The sequence below is a fragment of the Hippocampus comes genome, unplaced genomic scaffold (genome assembly GCF_001891065.2).
Source record: "Hippocampus comes isolate QL1 unplaced genomic scaffold, H_comes_QL1_v1.1 scaffold255, whole genome shotgun sequence".
Lineage (NCBI taxonomy): Eukaryota > Metazoa > Chordata > Actinopteri > Syngnathiformes > Syngnathidae > Hippocampus > Hippocampus comes.
Window position 1 is genome coordinate 874,305 of NW_017806034.1, and position 20,621 is coordinate 894,925.

The 20,621-nt window shown below is 42.8% G+C and overlaps 1 protein-coding gene and 1 long non-coding RNA gene across 3 annotated transcripts in view; one reads left to right on the forward strand and one right to left on the reverse strand.

Annotated features, from left to right (window-relative positions):
- LOC109529496 (contactin-associated protein-like 4) overlaps positions 1-20,621 on the reverse strand; it is a 53,289-nt gene that overhangs the window by 279 nt on the left and 32,389 nt on the right. Inside the window, exons 8-23 of one of the 2 annotated variants that reach the window (XM_019892885.1) lie at positions 19,086-19,365; positions 18,395-18,538; positions 18,154-18,328; positions 17,240-17,346; positions 16,607-16,726; positions 16,335-16,535; positions 15,889-16,051; positions 13,783-13,910; positions 12,811-12,981; positions 10,962-11,180; positions 9,276-9,515; positions 8,652-8,885; positions 6,821-6,954; positions 5,089-5,176; positions 3,834-4,052; positions 2,619-2,681 (exon numbers count right to left, since the gene is read on the reverse strand). In XM_019892885.1, coding sequence (XP_019748444.1) covers positions 2,619-2,681; positions 3,834-4,052; positions 5,089-5,176; positions 6,821-6,954; positions 8,652-8,885; positions 9,276-9,515; positions 10,962-11,180; positions 12,811-12,981; positions 13,783-13,910; positions 15,889-16,051; positions 16,335-16,535; positions 16,607-16,726; positions 17,240-17,346; positions 18,154-18,328; positions 18,395-18,538; positions 19,086-19,365 — 2,686 coding nt within the window. The remainder of the gene's footprint in view (positions 1-2,618; positions 2,682-3,833; positions 4,053-5,088; positions 5,177-6,820; positions 6,955-8,651; positions 8,886-9,275; positions 9,516-10,961; positions 11,181-12,810; positions 12,982-13,782; positions 13,911-15,888; positions 16,052-16,334; positions 16,536-16,606; positions 16,727-17,239; positions 17,347-18,153; positions 18,329-18,394; positions 18,539-19,085; positions 19,366-20,621) is intronic. The other variant, XM_019892886.1, reaches the window with a different exon arrangement.
- Positions 635-2,647, forward strand: LOC109529540 (uncharacterized). Its single transcript, XR_002170855.1, has 3 exons — positions 635-894; positions 2,104-2,164; positions 2,584-2,647. It is a non-coding gene; the product is annotated as an uncharacterized LOC109529540 (long non-coding RNA).

The following is a 20,621-nucleotide window of genomic DNA, read 5'->3' on the forward strand; positions in this document are numbered from 1 at the left end:
TGTATTTCATATGAAAGAATTTTAGTGGCATGGTGTTCAACTGGTTAGCACTGTGTAGGTTTTCTCCCACATTCCAAAAACATGCATGGCAGGAGTGTGATTCAGCTTTTGATGTAACATTTGTCCAGCAAAGAATAACATCTTCGAGACAAAATAATAAAAAGTAAAAAAATTATGATAAAAGGTTGGAACATGACTTGTCTTACCATATTGACAGAATTGTCAAATTTGAAATTTTTAATTTGTCTATGGAGCAGTGATAATCGAGGCCGATAAATTCTACCAAGCAACAGCAAGAGCTGGAGTGAAAGTCACCAGTGTTTTATCGTTTCTTTATTACACCATGCGGTACAGAAAGTATGAATACATAAGAGTGAGTGAAAATTCCAAACTGTTCAGCTTTGATCGAGCGTCATGTACAGTATACCACCTAGCAAAAACTGGCCACTTGGGAAAAGTACGCCTAAATCTAAAATAGTCATACTAACTCATAATTAATATGGCTGTGGAAGCCAAATGTTGGTATCCATTTTACCAAACTAAAAAGTGTTGCGCTCTGTTAACATTTATGACACTTTAACTGAATAGGACTAAAAATTTTATATTTCTAAGGGAACACTTACATTTTTGGGGATTTATTTATGTTGCATCATGACGTCATCGATTTTACGACGTCTGGTGGGCGGTCTCGCGAGTCGGCCATGTTGGATTTACCCGAGTGAGGAGTTGATTTCAGGACAGACCTCCCGATGTGGATGTGGTAAACATTTAAATTAGTTTTTTATTTGGTTTCAATGCGCACTTTTATTTTCCTGCTTGAAGTGGACACCCGGTCCTCGTTTTCATTCTTTAACTGATGTTTCATGTCCTCGTTTTCATCAGCGCTCTGATTTGGTAAGTAATGCTAAACAGTTTTGTTTGAATTTCGATAGTCTAAAATGTTGACGGTCTATTTTCGAACTGGACATACATTTGTATAATGTTCACGATATTAATTTATGACGAATACTTGATCCGTCATTATAAATCCAATAATCCAATTAGAAGTTGTCAATGCTGCAAATGTTGGTTGTTTCGTCTTACACTGGAGTAAAGTTAACGTGCGTCGCCAGAAGTAACTTATTTAGTTTATTCGATTATGTCTTCGGTGACGTTAAACTGACCGTCGAAACTTGCATATCGGTAAAAAAAAAAATTGGAGGTCATTGGCGGATTTCAGTGATGTACTACATTTCCCACAATGCAGGTTTTCGTGCTACATTTTCTCCCGCCGCCGAAGCGCCAATGCGCGGCAAAAGGCATCGACACTACGTCCTTGGTTGAAACGAACAATAATGCTAATTAGCATGGATGTGTCACTGTACTATTAACCCAAGGCTCTGTGAACGCATTTCTTTGTAGCGTGTGTCGCTCTTGTGAGGTGTACGGATGAATCCGGGCGTCTCCAAATCCATTTAAGAGTTTCATGTAAGATGTAATGAATTGTATTTGATGTGTTTCCCCATGCATTTTATCGCAAATGAGACTTCCTTTAAATGTTTTTCCCTTCGTGGGCTCCCTAGAAAAAAAGTTCGACCTCTTTCTCCTTTTTTTTTATTTTTTTTATTAATACTTTGTTAAAAACAGTTACAACGACATCGATAACATACGCTGTGGTTATTTTGGCGTGAATCGCACTAGATTTCAAGTACAAATTATTCCCCGGGTAAAGTGTACTCGGCCGTGAGGTAGCGGGAAGAGCGTTCGTCCCATTCGTCACTGGTTGAAATCCCGCTCCGTACCTTTTTATTTTATTTATTAATTTTTGCACTATGTTTACAATTCCTTGCAGCCAATCGTGAGTTGTAAACAAGATGTTTAATTTTAAGGGTTTATAGAATAATTAACAATTATCCAGTTGAACAATGTCGGTGTAGTTTGTGACGAATCTGGAGAGAGGAAAAACAAAATAATGGACTGACATTGCCCTAAATAATACAGCTGGATTCCGGAGCCAAAGTACGTAATGAATGGAAATGTTTATATTCACGTTTAATGTGTCATTATGTAACAACTATTTTTTTAATCTCAAATAACTTATCTTTGTGCTCATGTTGTGTACAGACATTGGACTGGATTGAAGAGTGCGTCAAAGAGTTAGTGTTTATCACCCGGAATCGAATTGGTGAGTTGTGTAAATTGTGTACTACTTTGAAAGAAAAAAATGTCTTCTCCAACAAATTCAAAATTTAACTACTTGTTATTTGTTACACACAAAAAATGTGTTCTGTGACCTTGTTATGGTTTAAAGTGTATGAAATGTTGTAGAGTACTGTACTGAATAAGTGCGATACAAAGATTCCAGTTGCAAACATGCTAGGGGGAGAGTCTCATCACATATTGCAGATGGCCATGTTTTTCTTTCTAGGCGTTTTACCTTTCAGACAGAGCATTGACTGAATTATGTAATGCCAGTATTTAACAGGTCCCATTCATTCTGCATTGCAACAAGTGACGATAAAGGCATAATAGGGCAACTGAGTGAAGAAAGAAAAGAAAAAAAAAATTTCATGGAAATCTTAGTTATAGTGGCCTTTGGGACAGATTTGCTTTTACATTCCAGTGAAAATGTTTGCTACCTCCAATGAGTGCCGAGTCTGTCCGCATGGCATTGACTAAAGGCTGGCCAGAACTGGACGGGTCTAGAGCAGAGGAAGACAAGAAGAAGAGGAAGAGAAAGGAGATGAGAAGAGAAGGAGGAAAAGTTAGGGCAAAGCAGACTGCCACATAACGCAGATGTCTGACGAGGCAAAAAGCAACCAGGTGGAAAGTAAACAGATTAATTAGACAGATCATAGCGACGCAAGCACAACACTCAGCACAGTGGAAATACCTCTACAGTGATCTCAAACCATCCCTTCATCCTTCCATCCATTCAAACATCCTATGTTGTCATAACCAAGTAAGATGTTGTACTGTACTAGCACTCTTCAGTATTAAATATTATATCAAATATTCAGTATCAAAAGCCATTAAATACAAACTAAAGTGGAATTTTCAACACCATGATGGAAAAATACACGTTTTTACTACATTTTTGTAAATCAGAGATACAAATAAACTTTTCTAAATGAATTTTCTGTGCTGATCTTGGATGTGCCATTGTTTTTGTTGTTTTTTTTTCTCGAGCACATCAGGTTTTTGTAATACCACTTCGACTATTAACAATAATAAAACAACAACAAATATATGTAATATAGTAATATTACTGATTAGTAATACTTATGAAGTAGGTCTTAGGTTCAGCAATAGGTGGATCTTTTTCTGAATTGACGTAATGACAAGTTGCCGATGGTATCGTGGTACACTCGCCTGATTTGTGTGCGGGCAGCATGGAATCAGTTCCCACTCAGTGACGGTGTGGATGTGGGCGTGAATGTTGATTTGTCTCTATATGTGCTCTGTGCCTGACTGGCGACCGATTCAGGGTGTAGTCTGCCTTCCGCCCAAAGTCAGATGGAATAAGTTTCAGCAACTCCCCGTGACCCTCTTCAGAAGAAGCGGTGTTGAAAATGGATGGATGACATAACTATAAACCTCAAGGCATGGTGGTAAAATCCCTACTGCGCCAGCTTTTATGTCAGACTGACAAAAATAAATAAATCAATAAACCCTTTAAAAAAAAAAAGACGCTAGGAAACAATTTAGGACTTTTTGAAATCTGTGACAAAAAATACACGAGTAGATACTGTACATAAAACTATCTCTGATTAAAACTTGCTCTTGACCAGTGTAAGTGATCAAAAATTCAGTTAGCATTAGCATGATTAGCAAGTAGCGGAAAAGTCTCTCACCTGACAGGTGCGGTGTGTTGTGCGCGGCATAAGGACTGGACGCGGCCGGTGAACCACAGTTGGAGCGGACCAGCGGGCCGCTGATGTGCACGGTTCCGCCATGCGGACGGAGCAGCGCCTCCTTGAGGGGGCTGACGGAATTGAAGCGAACCACTGACAGACAACCACTGAAGCCCAGCGAGGACAAGCGGATCAGATTTGGATCCACTTCTTCCGACTCTGTGACAAACGAGGGGACGATCCAGTTGAGATTTGAGTGCACGGTAACTAGCTGACTTATGACAGCTTTTGTTGGCATGACTTCATTTGTGCATTAATTCCTTGTCACAGCACAACTTTTTGTTATTGCTATTGTGACTGTATTTTTTTTCCTCATCTTTTCACTTTTTATCTTATTATAACTTTTCCTAAAAACATTTTGAGGATTTTACATTGCACCTTTTCATGTAATCTACAACTTTTTAAAAATGTTTTATGATGACAATTTTCTTGTGTTCATATGCACAAACAGGCACGTTTGTCAGCCATTAGTTGTACTCATTTTCGACAGAATATTTTGCGAATGTTGGCTGGCAAATGGGCAGGTGTTCACTGCACCCTCTTCATCATCATGACTGTGTGGGATTGACACATGTGGCCTAAAAGCTCCTCTAGGCCCAAACCGTCCATCATGGCTCTGCCACCCACCGTGTTTGTGCCTCCATTTGTGGCCGTGATGGATGGCGGGGTTGGCTAGACGCGACAGAAAATCCACTTTCTCATCGCCTTTCTTCGATGACGATTTGACAACAGCAGCTAAAACACTAGCGGAAAGCATACCGACACCCTCAGACGAGTTGGCGTTAACATTAGACCGGAGCAGGTCACTTGTTTGACTGACAGGCTTTTTGTCTCTGAGGCATAAGGACAGCCAGCATTTTTCAGCCTGTACCTTAACAATGGAACACATCAAAATGGGACATGACCATGTTCCAAGAGAGCTTCTGGATGACTGTTGCAGTTTCTCACATTCAAATAACCACTGTTGAGTGTACGTGATTCATATTTGGTAGGAATCGTACAAAATATATAGGACAAGTTTGTCTTTGAAGCAGCCCTGAATATGACCAAAATTTGACTAGATGTGTGTTTTCTGGCACGGGTTCTTGAGACTTTTGGTGGATCTACCCATGTTTTCATGTCTACCAAATTTCATGCCGCTTGGTTAAACCTGTTTTGGGGTCTGAATTTCCCACTCTTATTTTGGTGCACTCACCCTGCACTTTGCCGAGCAACAGTGACCTGATGCCGTTGAATTCGCCGTCAGACGTCAAATTGAAGTCTTCTCTGGTACTTTGGTCAATCTGAATAAGGGAAACACAATATGGCTTGATGTTAACGGCGAAGAAAGTTATTTTTGTGGATTAGCAGTTAGCGACTTGAGGATGACTACCCCTTGCTGTGTTCTGAGAGAGCTAGGTAATACGTTGCTCTCAGCAGTCGACCATGGGAGTGGGAAAACGCGCCTCAACAGAATTAGAAACTCATATGAAAAGCATTCAATCAAAGTTCTCCACTGGAGGTGATTTTAATGAGGGCAAAAGTGAGGAGAAAGACAGTTTTGTCATCAAAAGGTTAGAGCTTTGATTCCATGTGACAGCAAAGATTCGGAGAAACTTTTTAATAGTGTTTGACTTGCGTCAAATATCACTTGACTGCTTTTATAACTTACAACTTCAGCGAGTTGGGGGTGGGGGGCATTTTGGTCGTGTTCTAACCATGTGGATTTGACTCCCTAAAATACTCGCTTTCGATCACAATGGTTGACTTCCCTCGCCTTTTCTTGCAAGGCTTCTTGAGATTTTTTGTGGGTCTATTCATAATAAATATGCGTACCAAACGTCATGTTGCCAAGTGAAACTGGCTTGAGGGGCTACATTTTCAAAAATGCATGAGATGTTTCATACAGTGTAGTGTAACATAGGTAACCTACACACATCCGACAACTCCACAGCTCTGTTTGGCATTCGGCTTTAACATGATAGTGTTTGACAAGTCAAAAAGCAAACATCTCCAGCTCTTCATTTTAGAATTCTGCAGAAGACCTTTGCCAAGTGAACCATGACTCCCTTACATCTTGTCAGACAGACGGTGAACCTTTAACTCTGAGCAACCCCAGGCAGCCTGCAGCAGACTCCCCTGCTCGCAAGTCCGACACCGTTTGTCGAGCTAAAGCCTTGAATCCTGGCAGAAATCTTTTAAGTTCCTTCTTCAAATAGGCAAGCCAGCCAGCCGGCGAGGCAGCTAGTCGGCCCCTGGAGCTCCTTTCAAGTCAAGCAGGCGATTTAAGAGTTTCCTAGAAAAAAGTAGCTCTGAATGGGGGAAATAACATACATAAATTGCACGCTTTTGCAATCTTTAGCATCCAAAACGTTACTCACGGCGCCATTGCTTGAATTAAGCGATGTATGATCGTTTTAGTTTGTATAAGCACTTGAAACAATTGTGTTAGCAATGATGCTAATGCTAACACAGCACTGCACCTCCCACACAAACTGCTCTAGCCAGCTAGACGGGGTTGTCATACAAGCACTGTCTTATCATTTAAAGTCTGAACATCGATTAATCGTGTTTACCGAACAGTTTTTAAAAAAGCTCAAATGAACAATTTAACTGTTTTTTTTAACCTTTTTGAATAAAATGTAAATATAATTACTTAAAAATATATTTGCAATTACATTGCATAACTATGAATCATAGTTATGAGCTTTATTACATTATTAAAAGGAAAAGCTTTACAAATGCCATTTTACATTTCAATATTTGTCTGACTTCCATTTGAATTGCACGCCTGGGTTCTTGAGACTTATTCATGCATCTCGGTAAGATTTCCACTAAAGTTTTATGTCAGGGAGCACTAGTTTTTAAACTAAGTAATGAGCTACTGAGCAAGCTTTGGGAAATGTATTGATTTTTTTGGCATATTCCATTTGTTTGTTTGGTGTTACCTGCAGAGACACGGCATCCGTCACTCTGCTAACGACCACCGTATGCAGACGACCGTCGGCTAAACCCTTGGCTTGGCTCCTCAACACTTCAGCTTCCTTGTTGCCGTGGAGTTTGTAGTGCACTTCCAGCTTATCTGCGGTGCGCACGCACGCACACACACACACACACACACACACACACACACACACACACACACCAAACCTTTTCTCATTTCTTATCTTACGAATATTACCAAGTTGCATCTTTCATCCGTGTGTTGACTCTCAATGAGGAGCTTTGCGTCTTAAAGAGGATAAATCCTCATTGCCTATCAATAACAGTAATTAATTTTGCTAATATTACACCGGCGTTAAGAGGAGACGTTCTGAGGCCTTTGAGGCAGCATGGGGATAAAACACATTGTCCTTCACACGAGCTATTTAGAGCCGCTTTCGAACCAGCTAATTAATCCCGTAAAGAACAGCGCTGGGCGGGAGGTTATTTTTATAACAGCAAATGGAGGAAACAATACACCACCTAAAGAACCCCGCCAAGATTTTAATAGCCTTTTTAGCATGTAATGTTAGCATTTAGAGCTATTTTAGTTGCATTTCATTGCACTCATCTCTAAAAAAGACAAATGGGAATCGCACCCATTTGAGTGAGGACCTTTGCCAAGGTTGAAATGTGAGCAATTAATGGACAACTCACTTTATCCTGTTAGCTTAAGTTGCTAATGTCGTTGCGCACCGTCCTGCAGCATCTCAGAATACAAAAGAGGAGATGTTTAGGGTTAACCTTGTAGCGGCCCTATAACAACACTCGACAAAGTTACGTGAGAGTTTATTGTGACCTTCCATTAAAAAGCGCTGGTCATGTCTCACTAACGACATCGGTGGACTTTCCCTCCTCCCAGCCGAGGCTAAAAAGCTAATAACGGGCACAGCTGGAGCGATTAAAAAGGCAACAGAGGCTGACAGGATGACTGCGGCCACAGGAGGAAGCGACTGACATTGCTTGATAGGATTGCTGTAGCAAAAGAAGAAGCGGGGAGGCGGGGGGTCAACATCATGTGAAGACGATGGGCTTGGTCAACAAGATAAGACGGGATGCAGTGAAGGTGAGCGTCTGAGAAGAAAATGAAAGGTGAGGAATCCAGGATGAATTCTTGGGGGTTTTTTTTTTTTTTTTTTTTGCAAATCATCATCAAGCTTTGATGCCATGTTGTAACCACATTTTTGGCATAGGCAAGAAAAAAAAAGAAAAAGCTTGGCAATTTGGCATCGCCTCGTTGTCATGCATTTAGTCTGTTTAAATACAAGCCTTGGAATGTGTCCAAAGTGGTCTCAATGGTTTCAAACAATATTGGCTGCCTTCCCATTCAATTGTAGGCATGGTTCCTTGAGACGTTTTTGTGCTTCCAGTCGACATATGAACCCAGTTATGGGCTGATTGGAGAAACAGGTGTCAGGGGCAGTTTTTTCCCCCCTAACTTTCCAGGTGGTGCGGTTGAGTGAGAAATGGCTGTTTTAAACCAAAATGGACAACGTCAACTTCACTTTCATGCATGGGTTGTGGTTTTTTTTTTTCATGCATTCTGGCATAATGAATTCCACCAAGATTCGGTTTGATCTGCAAAGCAGGTGTTGGGGGCTACTTTTTTCTCATTTTCATGGGGTGCTACTGAATAATAGATGGCTGCTTCACTTCAAACTAAAATGGCCAGATTCATATTCAATTTCGGGCATTAGTACTTGAAACTTTTTCATGTGTTCTGTCATGATTGACATATCCACCAAATTTTGTGATAATGGATGAAACTGGATGATGAAAAAAAAAAAACTGCCTTACCATGCTTGTTGATGAGCAGTGCCAGGTACTCTCGCTGGTATGATGATACGAAGAGCAGGAGTGCAGGACTCTGGCTGGTTCGGAAGCTCAGTGACACGTTTTCCGCTCTCAGGCTCAGGTCGGACAAGATGGAGGATGGTAGCTTGGCGCTGACATTCCCGCCGCCTCGCTCAGAGGCCTCCATCTGGAAGGCGTAGTGGACAGATGTTGTCGGCTTGAAGATAGCCGACAGCTCTGGAGAAAGGACGCAGATTTAGTGTTGGCCATCTCAGTGCAGTGTTTCATGCAGTTGATCATAATGTACTGTTGAGCTAACTGGAAACTTGGGTAGGATTAATTGGAACAGTCTTTAAATGGTTCAGGTCCTACTTGAAGGAAAGTTGTTATTTTGTGACCCTTGAAAGTTTTGAGTCTGATCGAATGGCTATGACATCTGGGGTGCCTCAAGGGTCAGTCCTTGGACCCTTTTTGTTCAGTCTGTATATGTTACCCTTAGGTCAAATGTTTCAGCACACCAAGGTTGGCTATCATGGCTATGCAGCTATGTTGATCAATGTCCCCAAATGACAGCAGTTCAATTATCGTGTCGTGTCACTGTCTGAAGCAAATTAACACCACTCTCACCTGCATGACAGAATACTCCGTCATAGGCCGACTGGTCACAGTCGCAGTGAAATCCGTTGTTCCGCTCCATGCAGCGTCCATGGTTGCGACATAGCGCACCATAGCTGTCGCAGTGACCTGGGCAGCCTGGCCGGACGCCGGGCGTGATGCGCGCCCTCTCTTCCAGGTCCATGGTGGCGCCGTTGAGCTGCAAGGAGCGGATGCAACCACGGAAACCCTTCTGGCGTGACGCTGTCCCGCCTACACATGCATATTATCATTATTAGATTATTTTGACAAATGTTTGGGTTTTCTCTTTTGGGGAATTTATTATGATTTATTTATATATATTCTTTCAAATTAACTCATGATCTTGCACAACTGGGATTTATGGTAAATTATTTCAACCAGTTCAGGTTTTAGCATATTTACAGTACTCTTATTTGAATCATTTACTTTCAACTGGTGCACCTTTCGGAGGAATTATTTTAATATCATTCTAACCTACGGAGCATTAGGGGAATGTACGGTCGAAAATGCACCACTCCTGCTGCACCAAACCTTTCCCACTCTCATGTAATCTCTGGGATCAAGGGTGGCTGTGAATAATGATGCTTGATATCCTCTTCGGAAAACAAATCCACCCGAGTGTTCAGGTAAACTCGGTTTTGCACAGTACTGGCCCAAAATCACTATTTCCTGCCGCTTCCCGATGCAATCTGTTCACTTGTTTGCTGGCTTGTTGACGGACATGAAGTGACATCTTGTGCTGAGATTTGCACAACAATAAAAATTAAACAATGGATTTATAGTGCTCTGAATATGGACAAATAGCGTTAGCGTTGTAGCAGTGATAAAGAGACCCGTGGTTGTATTGATGAGGTTTTGTCGCAGCTTGTTAATGGCTAATTACATGACTGACTGATTAATGACCCCCCGCGGTTCAGGTTGTTCAATTAATGATTATTTTAAGAGCCTCCCAAGAATAAATCACATCGGGAAGTTTATTAGCACGTCGTGCTGACTGGAGCATTTTTCTTATTTGTTCTGTGGTTAGGGAGATAATGGAGCTAAGTTAACCAACACGGGCTAAAATCTAATGCCCTGTTTCCACCCAGGGGTTCGGTTCAGTATGGCACAGTAGACATATGCAGGCATTCCCATTGCTAAGTGCATATTAATTTTTTACAGTCGAACAAAGACATAGTCAGGAGCTAATAAAGCTAAGCGTCCACACAACGTCCACATTAAACATTAATGACTTTTTGTGAAGGAACAAAGACATGGCAGGTAGCTAAAGAATCTAAGCAAATGGCCAGGAGTTACAGAAGTTAAGCTAATAACCCCATGCATCAAAACCTGAATTCTAATTTCCACTCAGGGGTTTAGTTCAGGTCGGTTCGGCATGGTATGCATCTTTGGGTATTTTCACATTTTCATCAGAAAGGGTACACTCATGGTAAAAGTGCATGCATTAAGCAAGAAAGACACAGTCAAGAGCTAATGAAGCTAAGCTAGCAAACTTACGGACTACAAACTTTATACCTTGTGGCTCGGTTCCATTTGGTTTGGTATGCATTTTGGTGCCTTTTTCTTCCCGAAGGGTATACTAATATATATTAGTTGCATTTGTGAAGTGAGAAAGAAACTAGCACACACATACACACACACACACACACACACACACACACAATTTGATTTGCTCACCAATGAAGAGCTGGCTGTTGAGCTGCAGGTGAATATGTCCATCGGTGGGCGCCTGGCGGGTGGCGGCGGGCATGGTGTCCAATCTCAGTGATGCCTCTTTCACGTTGCGCTCTACGCGAACCCGATGCCAGCGCTCATCGTTCAGTGGGGAGCTTGAGTCCACACCAACCTCCAGAGGACCGTTGCCAACATCGAAGGAGAACAGAACGCGGGTGGGAGCTGGTTGGGAACAACGTGGAAACCATTTACTTTGTGAGTAAATCAGTATTTGGGTCTTCGATAAACATGCCATTTTTTGGGGTCACAGTTGTTTAGAGGCTAAAAAAACTGTGAAAGACCCATTGATTATTTCAATCATTGATTGTATCGGAAAATATCTACTTTCAGTTCATTTCTGCGTGGGTTTTCTCCGGTTGTGAAATTTATATATATATTTAGTCCCCCTCCACCCCCACCCAATTTTGCTGCTGTAGACTGCAAATTTCCCCAGTGTGGACAAATATATATATATTAGTCATCATTAACATCAATGGAACATTTTTCGATCTTTGATGCACGAAAGAGAACGTATTTTGTTCTTCAACAAACTTTTTTTTTGATGAGGACAATTTCTTCTTTATGGCACTTTATCGATGTGGTTTTGAAAACATTAACATTAACTCAGGTCTATTAAGAACCCAAAACGTCTGTGCCAAGGAAAGCTAATCTCTATCCGGTGTTTGTATCTCCTATTACTACGGATTCCCTCAGGGTTCAATCCTAGGGCTACTTCAATTTTGTTCCTAACACTCGACTCCATTTCTGCAAGCGTTGAGCTTGGTATCTGTGCACCAGCTCGTGCCTCCAGGGCTTAAGAAGAAGAAGAAGAAGCTATTCCGTATTGTGTGACCACTTTCATTTGCGCTGTTGATATAATTGCCTCAGGCACGTTATGGATCGCCGCATGCCGGAGTGTCGCCAGAGCCTATCGGTCTCCTGAAAGATTTAGCAGAGTGCTGGCCAAGCAGAACGCCGGCAGCGGGCAGAAGGAGGAGATGAAACAATATTCCGACTCCCTCTGTTTCTTGGGAGCCTGGCGACAGAGTTACCCCACAATGGGAGCAGAGCGGCAGTATTCCAAGCTGGAACCTGGTGATTTCCCCTGGGTCTCCCTGCATTAGCGGCTGTTTTCGTCCCCTCAACTCCCACGGCGACCATGGTGGCACCACAAATGAAAGTGCGCAGACTCGTCAAAGTTTCACGTCGTAAACAACCGTCTCATTCCCATGCAAACTAAATCACATCGAAATGACACACAGAAGCCCCGCTCACAAGGCTCATTAAAGCTGATTTTTCTCACGTCTCGACGTACTGTACATCATATAGGGGCCAAAAGCAGATTTGGAGGTTGACTTCATTTCCGCAAAATTAATTGTTAATATAGAAGTTCCTTGAGGTACGAGTTTCATTCGTTCCGTGACCACACTCGTACCTCTAAACATCTCTCCATCCATTTTGTGATCCGGTTATCATCACAAGGGTTGCAGGCATGCTGGAGTCTATCCCAGCTGTCTTCAGGCAGTAGGCGGGGTACACCCTGGACCGGTTGCCAGCCAATCGCAGGGCAGAATTACTTGCGCCCACAATCACGCCAAGGGACAATTTAGAGTGTTCCATTGACCTGCCATGCATTTTTTTGGAACGTGGGGGGAAACCGGAGGATCCGGAGAAAACCCACGCAGGCACAGAGAGAACATGCAAACTCCACACGGGAAGGCCGGAGCCGGAATGGAATCCGACACCTCTGCACTGTTAAGGTGGACGTGCGAACCAGTCGCCCACCATGCCGCACACTAGGGCGTGAACTCACACTGGAGCTCGATGCGTATGAAGTCCCTGATGCCCAGGTTCTCCAGGAAGACGCCGGAGGGAGCGCCGGTCTTGAAGAGGAAAGAGATGTCGGCGCTCAGCTCACCATGGAACGTCGGGAAGTGGAGGTAGGACGTCTCTGTGGCGAAGAAGGCAGCGTTCCAGAAATTCTCTGAGGGGAAACAATTATTCCAATCATGAATTAATGCATTTTTAATAATCTAAGGCTTAATTTATATGGTGTGATTCAAGTGATATAATTCAGATTATTTTTTTTTTTACCCTCAAGTAGCACAGTTGGGTGTTGAAGGTGCGGCTTATACTCCGAAGCCCCTTATAGTGCGGAAAACACTATAAGGGGATTTTTTCGTCAGACTCTTCTCTGACTTTTTCATTCTTCAACTCCTAACCCTAATTCTTCTCCAACACCACTTTTCCAAACACTTCATTTCCGACTCTTGATTATGGATGCTTCTTAACTGGAATCCTCTTTCCGGACTCTACTTTTCAGATTCCATTTGTGACTCTGCTTTTCCTAATATTCGGTTCTGACTCTTTCTGGATTCTTCGCAGTTTTGTTTTCCAACCCTTCTTATCAGACGCCTTTCCCAAATCATCTTTTCTGGCTCTTCTCTCAAGACACATTAAATTAGATAGATTAGTGGTGTATAGATATTAAATGTGGTCTAAATTTGTACTTAAAAGGTAAATAGACTGCAAACACGAAAATTGGCATTTCATAAGAATTTGACCTTTGGACTTGCAGTATAAATTCATCCTAAAATGATGTATTCATATGCATGCTCTCTATATGTGAGACTCAAACCTGAGGACTTTTCGTCACAGTCCGACTCCTTAAACATTTATCCACAGTCACCTCCCATGTACCCTCACTTAACTAATGTATGAATGTTTCTGCGCGGTTTTCCGCTGTATGCATGACTAATTCATTTCCATAGGCGACTGGACTTACTGTCGCCATGGCAACGCAGCGGCCCCACCCGGTAGGTGGCCTCTGAGCCGGGGCGCCACACGTCACCCAGTACCAGGGACCGCACAGGGAGGCTCTCCTTGTGGACCAGCAAGCCTGAGTCCTCAGCCCTAAAAATATATACCGTACAGTATACAGTATTATTATTACATTTACCGTTTTATTATTCATACTTATCATGCCATGCATGTCTGTGCTGAATTCAATCCAGGACACAAAAAGGTAGCACCTTGAATAAAATACTGAAATGTTTTGCCACTACAAATTGACGGTTGAGCTGAGAACTGACAGGAAAATGTAAAGCACAAGCATGAACGGTGTGAATAAAACATAAGAGGTTGAAAGAGCAAATGCATCGAACGCACTATGTACAGCCTCATCATAAAACATGTATGTTTCGGTTCGTGGAAGACTGTCGAATGTCTTCCATTGTTATGAGAAAAATCCTGAAAAAGGAAATATTGGCCAAAACACATGAAGCAGCCTTTGTTAGGTTCTTGAATTATGTCAGTTCACCCTTTCATGCACCAATAATGATCACCTGTCACCTGACCACATGATAAACTGCCCACTGTTGTAACTGCTGTCCCTGAAAGTTGCCGAAAGTGTTCAAGGTTTGCATTTATGGTTATGTTCTGTACGCTTCTCATGTAGCACATTTACGCCATATTTAATGTCCAACAGTTAATGATCTATACAATTCTATTAGATTCTTTGGCTATATATTTCTCATGGAGCAAATCGTCACTGTAGGGTGGAAATCATGGATGTCCATATATGGTCAATTTCATACTTTTACACAAATCGACACCATTGGTCTCTCCCTAGGTCGGCTGTTATTTTCATGCATTATTAACCAATTGGAAGTGTTGGGCATCACTTGACGTGAGAACGAATCTATTAACGCTCTTGGACACTAGGGCTGTCTGAGAAGTGTTGCAAAATTGTCTCTTTACTCTCACTCTGCAAATTTTGTATCATTTTGCTGCCTTGAGATGGAAAGTGATTTTTTTTTTTTTTAAATGAGTAAAAACAGATTAGAGACATTTAAGTAAGCCCGGTTAATTAAAAGTGGATGGCTGTAACGCTTCCATGAGAAGGAACTGGTCAGCCACGAAGGTAAGTGAGAGCAGATTCACTATCACCTGTTACATTACTTCGTCAGTTCAGCAATTTATTTATTGCATCACTCATGGCTCTAAAGAATTTGATTTTGATTTTTAACATCACAAGAAATGTACAGTATATACACCTCAAACACACAATACATTTGGAGAGTGCAGAAGAATTGTTTTTCTTGTTGATGCTGATGTATGTCGGAATAACTTCAAATGTTGGTAAAATGAAAGAATTTAATTCTGGAGTGCATCAGCACATTTGGTCAAATGAAGTTTTGTGTAGATTGAAGCTTTGTTGAAAGATTATTTTTTGGGGGTCCTGAACTGCATGGCACACTGTATCCCAGAGGAGGAGCGGATATGTTGTTTGTGTCACTTCAATGATAATGAAAATGAACTGCATTGTTATTTTTGGTTTGTATTTATGGTCCTTTGTATCGTGATTTCAGCAGGCAATAATTATGTCAATTGCCTCGTGAGGCTGTAGATTTGTTTGCAGTGTCAGATGATGAAAGACTCAACTATTTGTTCAAGTATCAGCCATTTGATTTGCTTCAGTTTGTGGCTGCATAGCAAGAGGACACTCTTTGTTTGATATATTTCTGGATGTCTTCCTACTGTTCACTTTTGTGTCTAATAAGCCCGCATGGGCTGGGCACCTATAATGATGCATGACACCAAATAAGTACTAAACTCAACTCACCTCAACTCAGCTACCATATTTGCATCATATTTAACCCTTTCAGGGACAGCGGTGGACAGCTTATAATATTATCAGGTTACAGGGTTCATGAAAGGGTTAATGGAGACCATATCCAGCCGTCTATGTTTTGACAGATCTGATTTTTATCCACACATGGATGAGGCCCAATTCAATCTGAAGATAATCGATTCCGTATCTTATGTTCAAAAAGTGTTCATTTATGCACACCCATTTTTTTTGGTGTGTTGATTATTTGTGTGTAGTTACCATTCTGCGCTGTCAGCGTCACAGTTGCAGTAACGTTTGGGGTCCAAACAGTCTCCCTGCAGCCCGCATGCGCACTGTTGGCTTCCTGGCTGAGCTCCGGCCCAATAATTCTGACGTCCACCCGGAGCGACACCACCAATCCACCAGCTCAAGGGTGAGCCTTCTGGAAAAACATGAACATGTTGGACAATGTCTTCTTTTATGAGTCTTTATTGACTCTTTACAGCTCTATTGATGGACGACTGCTTTCTGACTCTGGATTTTTGACGTCTCACAGATTCCACACATATTTTTTACGACTCCCGCCAGACTACTTTTCTGATTCATCTTTTCGGAACACGTACAGTATTGTTCCAATTTTTGTATGTCACATCTTTTCGGACTCATTTTTTTTTTTCCTCGCTCTTCTTCTCAGATTGTGACCTATAAACAAAGCGTGGCCTCACCTGGAGTGTTGAGGAGGCGGGACTTCCTGCAGTGGTAGGCCATTTCCTGTTGGCAGTGGTCGGACTGGCCAATTACGGCCAACAGCTGCTCCTCGCTGGCAGGGTAGTGCAGTGGCACAAGGTGCTGACGTTCACCGCTAGATGGCCTCACTGGGGTCAGTTCGGTGGTGTTATGGTGGATCTCCATCCATGTGTTCTCCTCTGCTAGACAAAATGGAAGGTAAGAAAAACGACCACATAGATGTGAAATACACAAACTATGCGTGTGTCACCTGTCATGTTACAGTAAACCAACTGCGGTTTGATGGGACCGCTGCCGTCCACGTCGATGTAGAAATATCCCGATGTGTTGCCATTGTGCTTGTACGCCTCGCAGGATTGTTCGTACACCGCTAGGAGAGAAACAAGTAGAAAAGTTTGCAAAGGATGCTGAGAGAAGTGTCCCGCAACAATCAAAAAACAAGTATTGGAAGAAAATCTTCCACCGTGATGAGGGAGATGGAGTTGCTGACAGCAGTACGACACTTTCGTCCATGCAAAAGTAACAATATACAGTCAAACCTCGGTTTTCGAACGTCTCCGTTCTCGACCAATTCGGTTTTCGACCAAAAATTTCGAGTTTTTTATGCGTCGGATGACGAACAAATTTCGGTTCTCGAACAAACTGAGCGCACTTGAATGCACCATTTGACTCCTCTCGCCTTACTTACACGAGGAAGTGACGCTTCCTCGTGTCGCTTTCCATTGTGAGCAGACGTGTTCAAGAAAACATTTTTTTAAAAAAAGAGCATGGTTTCGGTTTTCAACAATTTCGGTTTTCGAACAGCCTTCTGGAACGGATTAAGGACGAAAACCGAGGTTTGACTGTATATATTTTTTAGGAGACTGGCCCTGCAGTGACTCACAGCTGTGGCAGGTGGCGCCGCCATAGCCGCTGTCGCTGCAGTTGCAGTGGAAGTGCGTCCAGGATTGAGTGCAAGGCCCGCCGTGCTCGCAGCGACTCGGAGAACACCTGAAAAGATCAAAATAGATAAATCATTTATAATTTTTTCTTTTGTGGAAAAATTTAGAAAGCTAGGACGCACAAAAGGAAATATAAAATGCGCACACACACACACACACGTATAGATAGATGTTTATTTTAAGAAACCATATGTGCAAATATGTAGCCTTGCTGCTCACCTTCTAAATCAAATTTGAATTTTACTTTTGTTTCATTCGATCTGGATGGAAACTTGTGTGACGTTTTGTTCCTGACTACCTACAGTTGAAACACTGGAGGGTAGGTGTAATAACAAGCTCCCGTGGAGTATGACTACCACGCTGACCCTCTGTTGAAAAGCAACATTTTCCATCTGACTTGCGTTCAATTCAATCAGCATGATCGCCAAGCGTACGGCGGCCATGCGCTAACCGCTAACCAAACGATGGATGCAAAATGAAGGAGTCGTGACCTAGGCAAGGACGCCTGCTCGCTTCGTTAAGCATCGGCTCGTGTTATTAGAGCCGCATGTTTTTTTTTTTTCCCCCCCGACCGACAGGTTTGATAATTGTTGTGAACGTTGCGTTAATGAAGCAACGATTCGGCAGTCAGACCAAACTGCAGGATTAGTTCTGCGTCGGTGGCATCACTTCGTGTGACGTTAGCGCTCCGACCTGAGAGTCTGAAGCTGGATTAACGGCATATGTTTCAAGCAACACATTTAAGATTTATTTTTAATTAGTCCAAGGGGCTACTCTGATTTTGCCCTCTGAACATTGAAGTCAGACAGCTAATGCCCGAGCATATCACAAACTGAATTCCATGTTAGAAACTGACCTGTCAATGATACCGCACATGTCAATCAAGAGGTTGCTGTAGGTACCCAGCATCCTTTGCTGCACCATGATGAGGTCCACTTGTTGCCGGCCCAGGGTCAGCTGACGAAGACAACCCTGGAAGGAGGCAAAAGCGTTCCTGCAGTCCTCCTGCCTCTCGTCCTCCGCAGGGCAACCTTCAACAACAAGACATTCAAAGCGCGACCGGGTATAAGGTACGATCACGTCGTACATTTGCCTACCACCGACGAAGAGGTCCTTCTCGATGGCGACGGTAAAGGAAGGACTGGAGTGAGCCATGTCGTCTTTGTCCACGCTGATGCTCAGGTGCCCTCCTCTGGACTTCAGGTCCACCGAATGCCACTGACCATCATCCAGATCGGAACCTAACAACCAGTCCATGCGGAATCCCAATTAAGTACTGTATGCTTTTGTTTTTACTTTATCATCAAGACTCCGAATTTCACCCAAATAAACTCTAACCTAATCTTATCCTAAATTTAACCCTAACCAAAACCAGGGGCGTCCCTCTGGGTTGAAAAATGAGAAGACCAAGCATATTGAGGGCCCCCGTGATGACTCCCCTACTCCTCCCTTGTTGACTTTTTTCTCCCACTATATTAAATACTGTCACTTGATGTCATTCCCTGTATTTTTCATTTGTGACATTGGGAAAATATCGCTCATCGATTCCGAACTGTGAGTTCTATTGCTAACTATTGTGCCGTGACCTGAACCCGAACCTAAGAAGTTAGTTTGCGAAATGTGGGAGGTGTCCAAAATACCCGGAGAAAACCCATGCAAATATGGGGGTGCAACATGCAATCGCCACACAGCCCAGCTGAAACCCAGATCCTCAAAACTGCAAGGCGGGCGTTTCCACCTCTCACCCAGCCATGCCGCCCTGTACTGTACTTCTTGCTCTGTACTGACCTGCCTGGAGGTCCAGCAGTACTCTGTCAGCTTTCTGTATGCGCAGACAGAGCCGAGCATCACTCAGGAACACCCAGACAACGCCGCCCTGCCGAGGGAGCCGGAAGGTGAACAGGAGTCCATCTCTGTTCCACGTCCTGAAATTGAGTCCTACGGACACTCCCGCTGTGGGCACCAAGGTCAGTGCCCCGGCCCCGGGCAACTGGAGGAAGCTTCGGGGCCCAGGGAAGGTGGCAGCCACGGCCAGCGTCTGGTGGGAGCACGTGAAGGTGACATTGCCCTGGGGGACATAAAATAATCAGAACAGCAAAAGCATGAATATTAATCCACTGAGGGGGCGGGGTGGGTGTAGGGGCGTGTCCGTGCGACTTCAGGTCACCGTCGTCCTCATCAGCGAGTCTCCTTAAATGCGACATTAGGAACATTAGCATAACCATGAGGAGCCAATAGCATTAGCAAAGCAAAACGGGGGAGAAACAAAGTCAAATGAAAGACAGATTGGTGGGATGCAATTGCAGCATCATGACAACACTTTCCAGATTCATATTTCACTGAGACATCACAAAGTTGTTGCTTTTTATTGTCTTTTTTTTTCCCGTCTGTCCCCTCTCAGAGACTTGCTGTCTTTGGTACTTCTTTTTGTGGTCTATCCTCTGCCTCTGGGACCGCAAACAAAGTAAGTTAACTCGGCTTTTAGAAGTCATGTTATTGCGATTGGTTTCTTTTGTCGTTGTATTTCATTGTCACCTCAAACTGCCTACAGTCGCACAGATGACATGTCGAGAATGTTTATGGTGCAGATTGGGTGAATTCAGGTTCATGAGCGGCTTGGAAAGTCACCTCGACGGAAAAAAAGGGGGGAAAAAAACACGTCGCTGCAAAGTCACCAACACACACACACACACACACACACACACACACACACACACACACACACACACACACATAAACAGATTGCCTTTGTCCTTTCAAGAGATCATCACTTGAAGCGCCTCCATTGGAGCATTAACCAAGCATACGAATAGCTCCACTTTCTTCCTTCCAGTTTTCATCATTTTTTTGTGTGAACTTCTTTGGTCGAAATGCTCCCCGGTGAATGTGAATTTTAAAATGCACGGGAGGTCCACATGGCCAATATGGAGGCGTTATACTGAGAGACTGCTTTTCCTTCACGCCTCATTTGTCATAAAAAGCCAATAGGGGACAAACAATTTATATATCAATGCAGTCAGACGGCAAGATGCCATTTGTTGAACACTGAGATGGTGAGAAAAAAAAAATATTCAAAATGCAAACATTTCATGACACTATGAATAGTCTTTAGATTAGAATTAGCATTACGGATTTTGGCTTTCGAATAGTCTTCATCACTAAGTACCTAGCTAAAATCTAACTACCCCCAAACTAGCATAAGTGAAAAAATACATTTTTAGTATATAGATAAACAAATAAACAAACAGCTAGCTGCTGTGAAAGATCTTTATGAGGGACGAAAAAGTTTTTGTTGTTGTTTTTTTTTTCTTTTAAAGCTTTGAA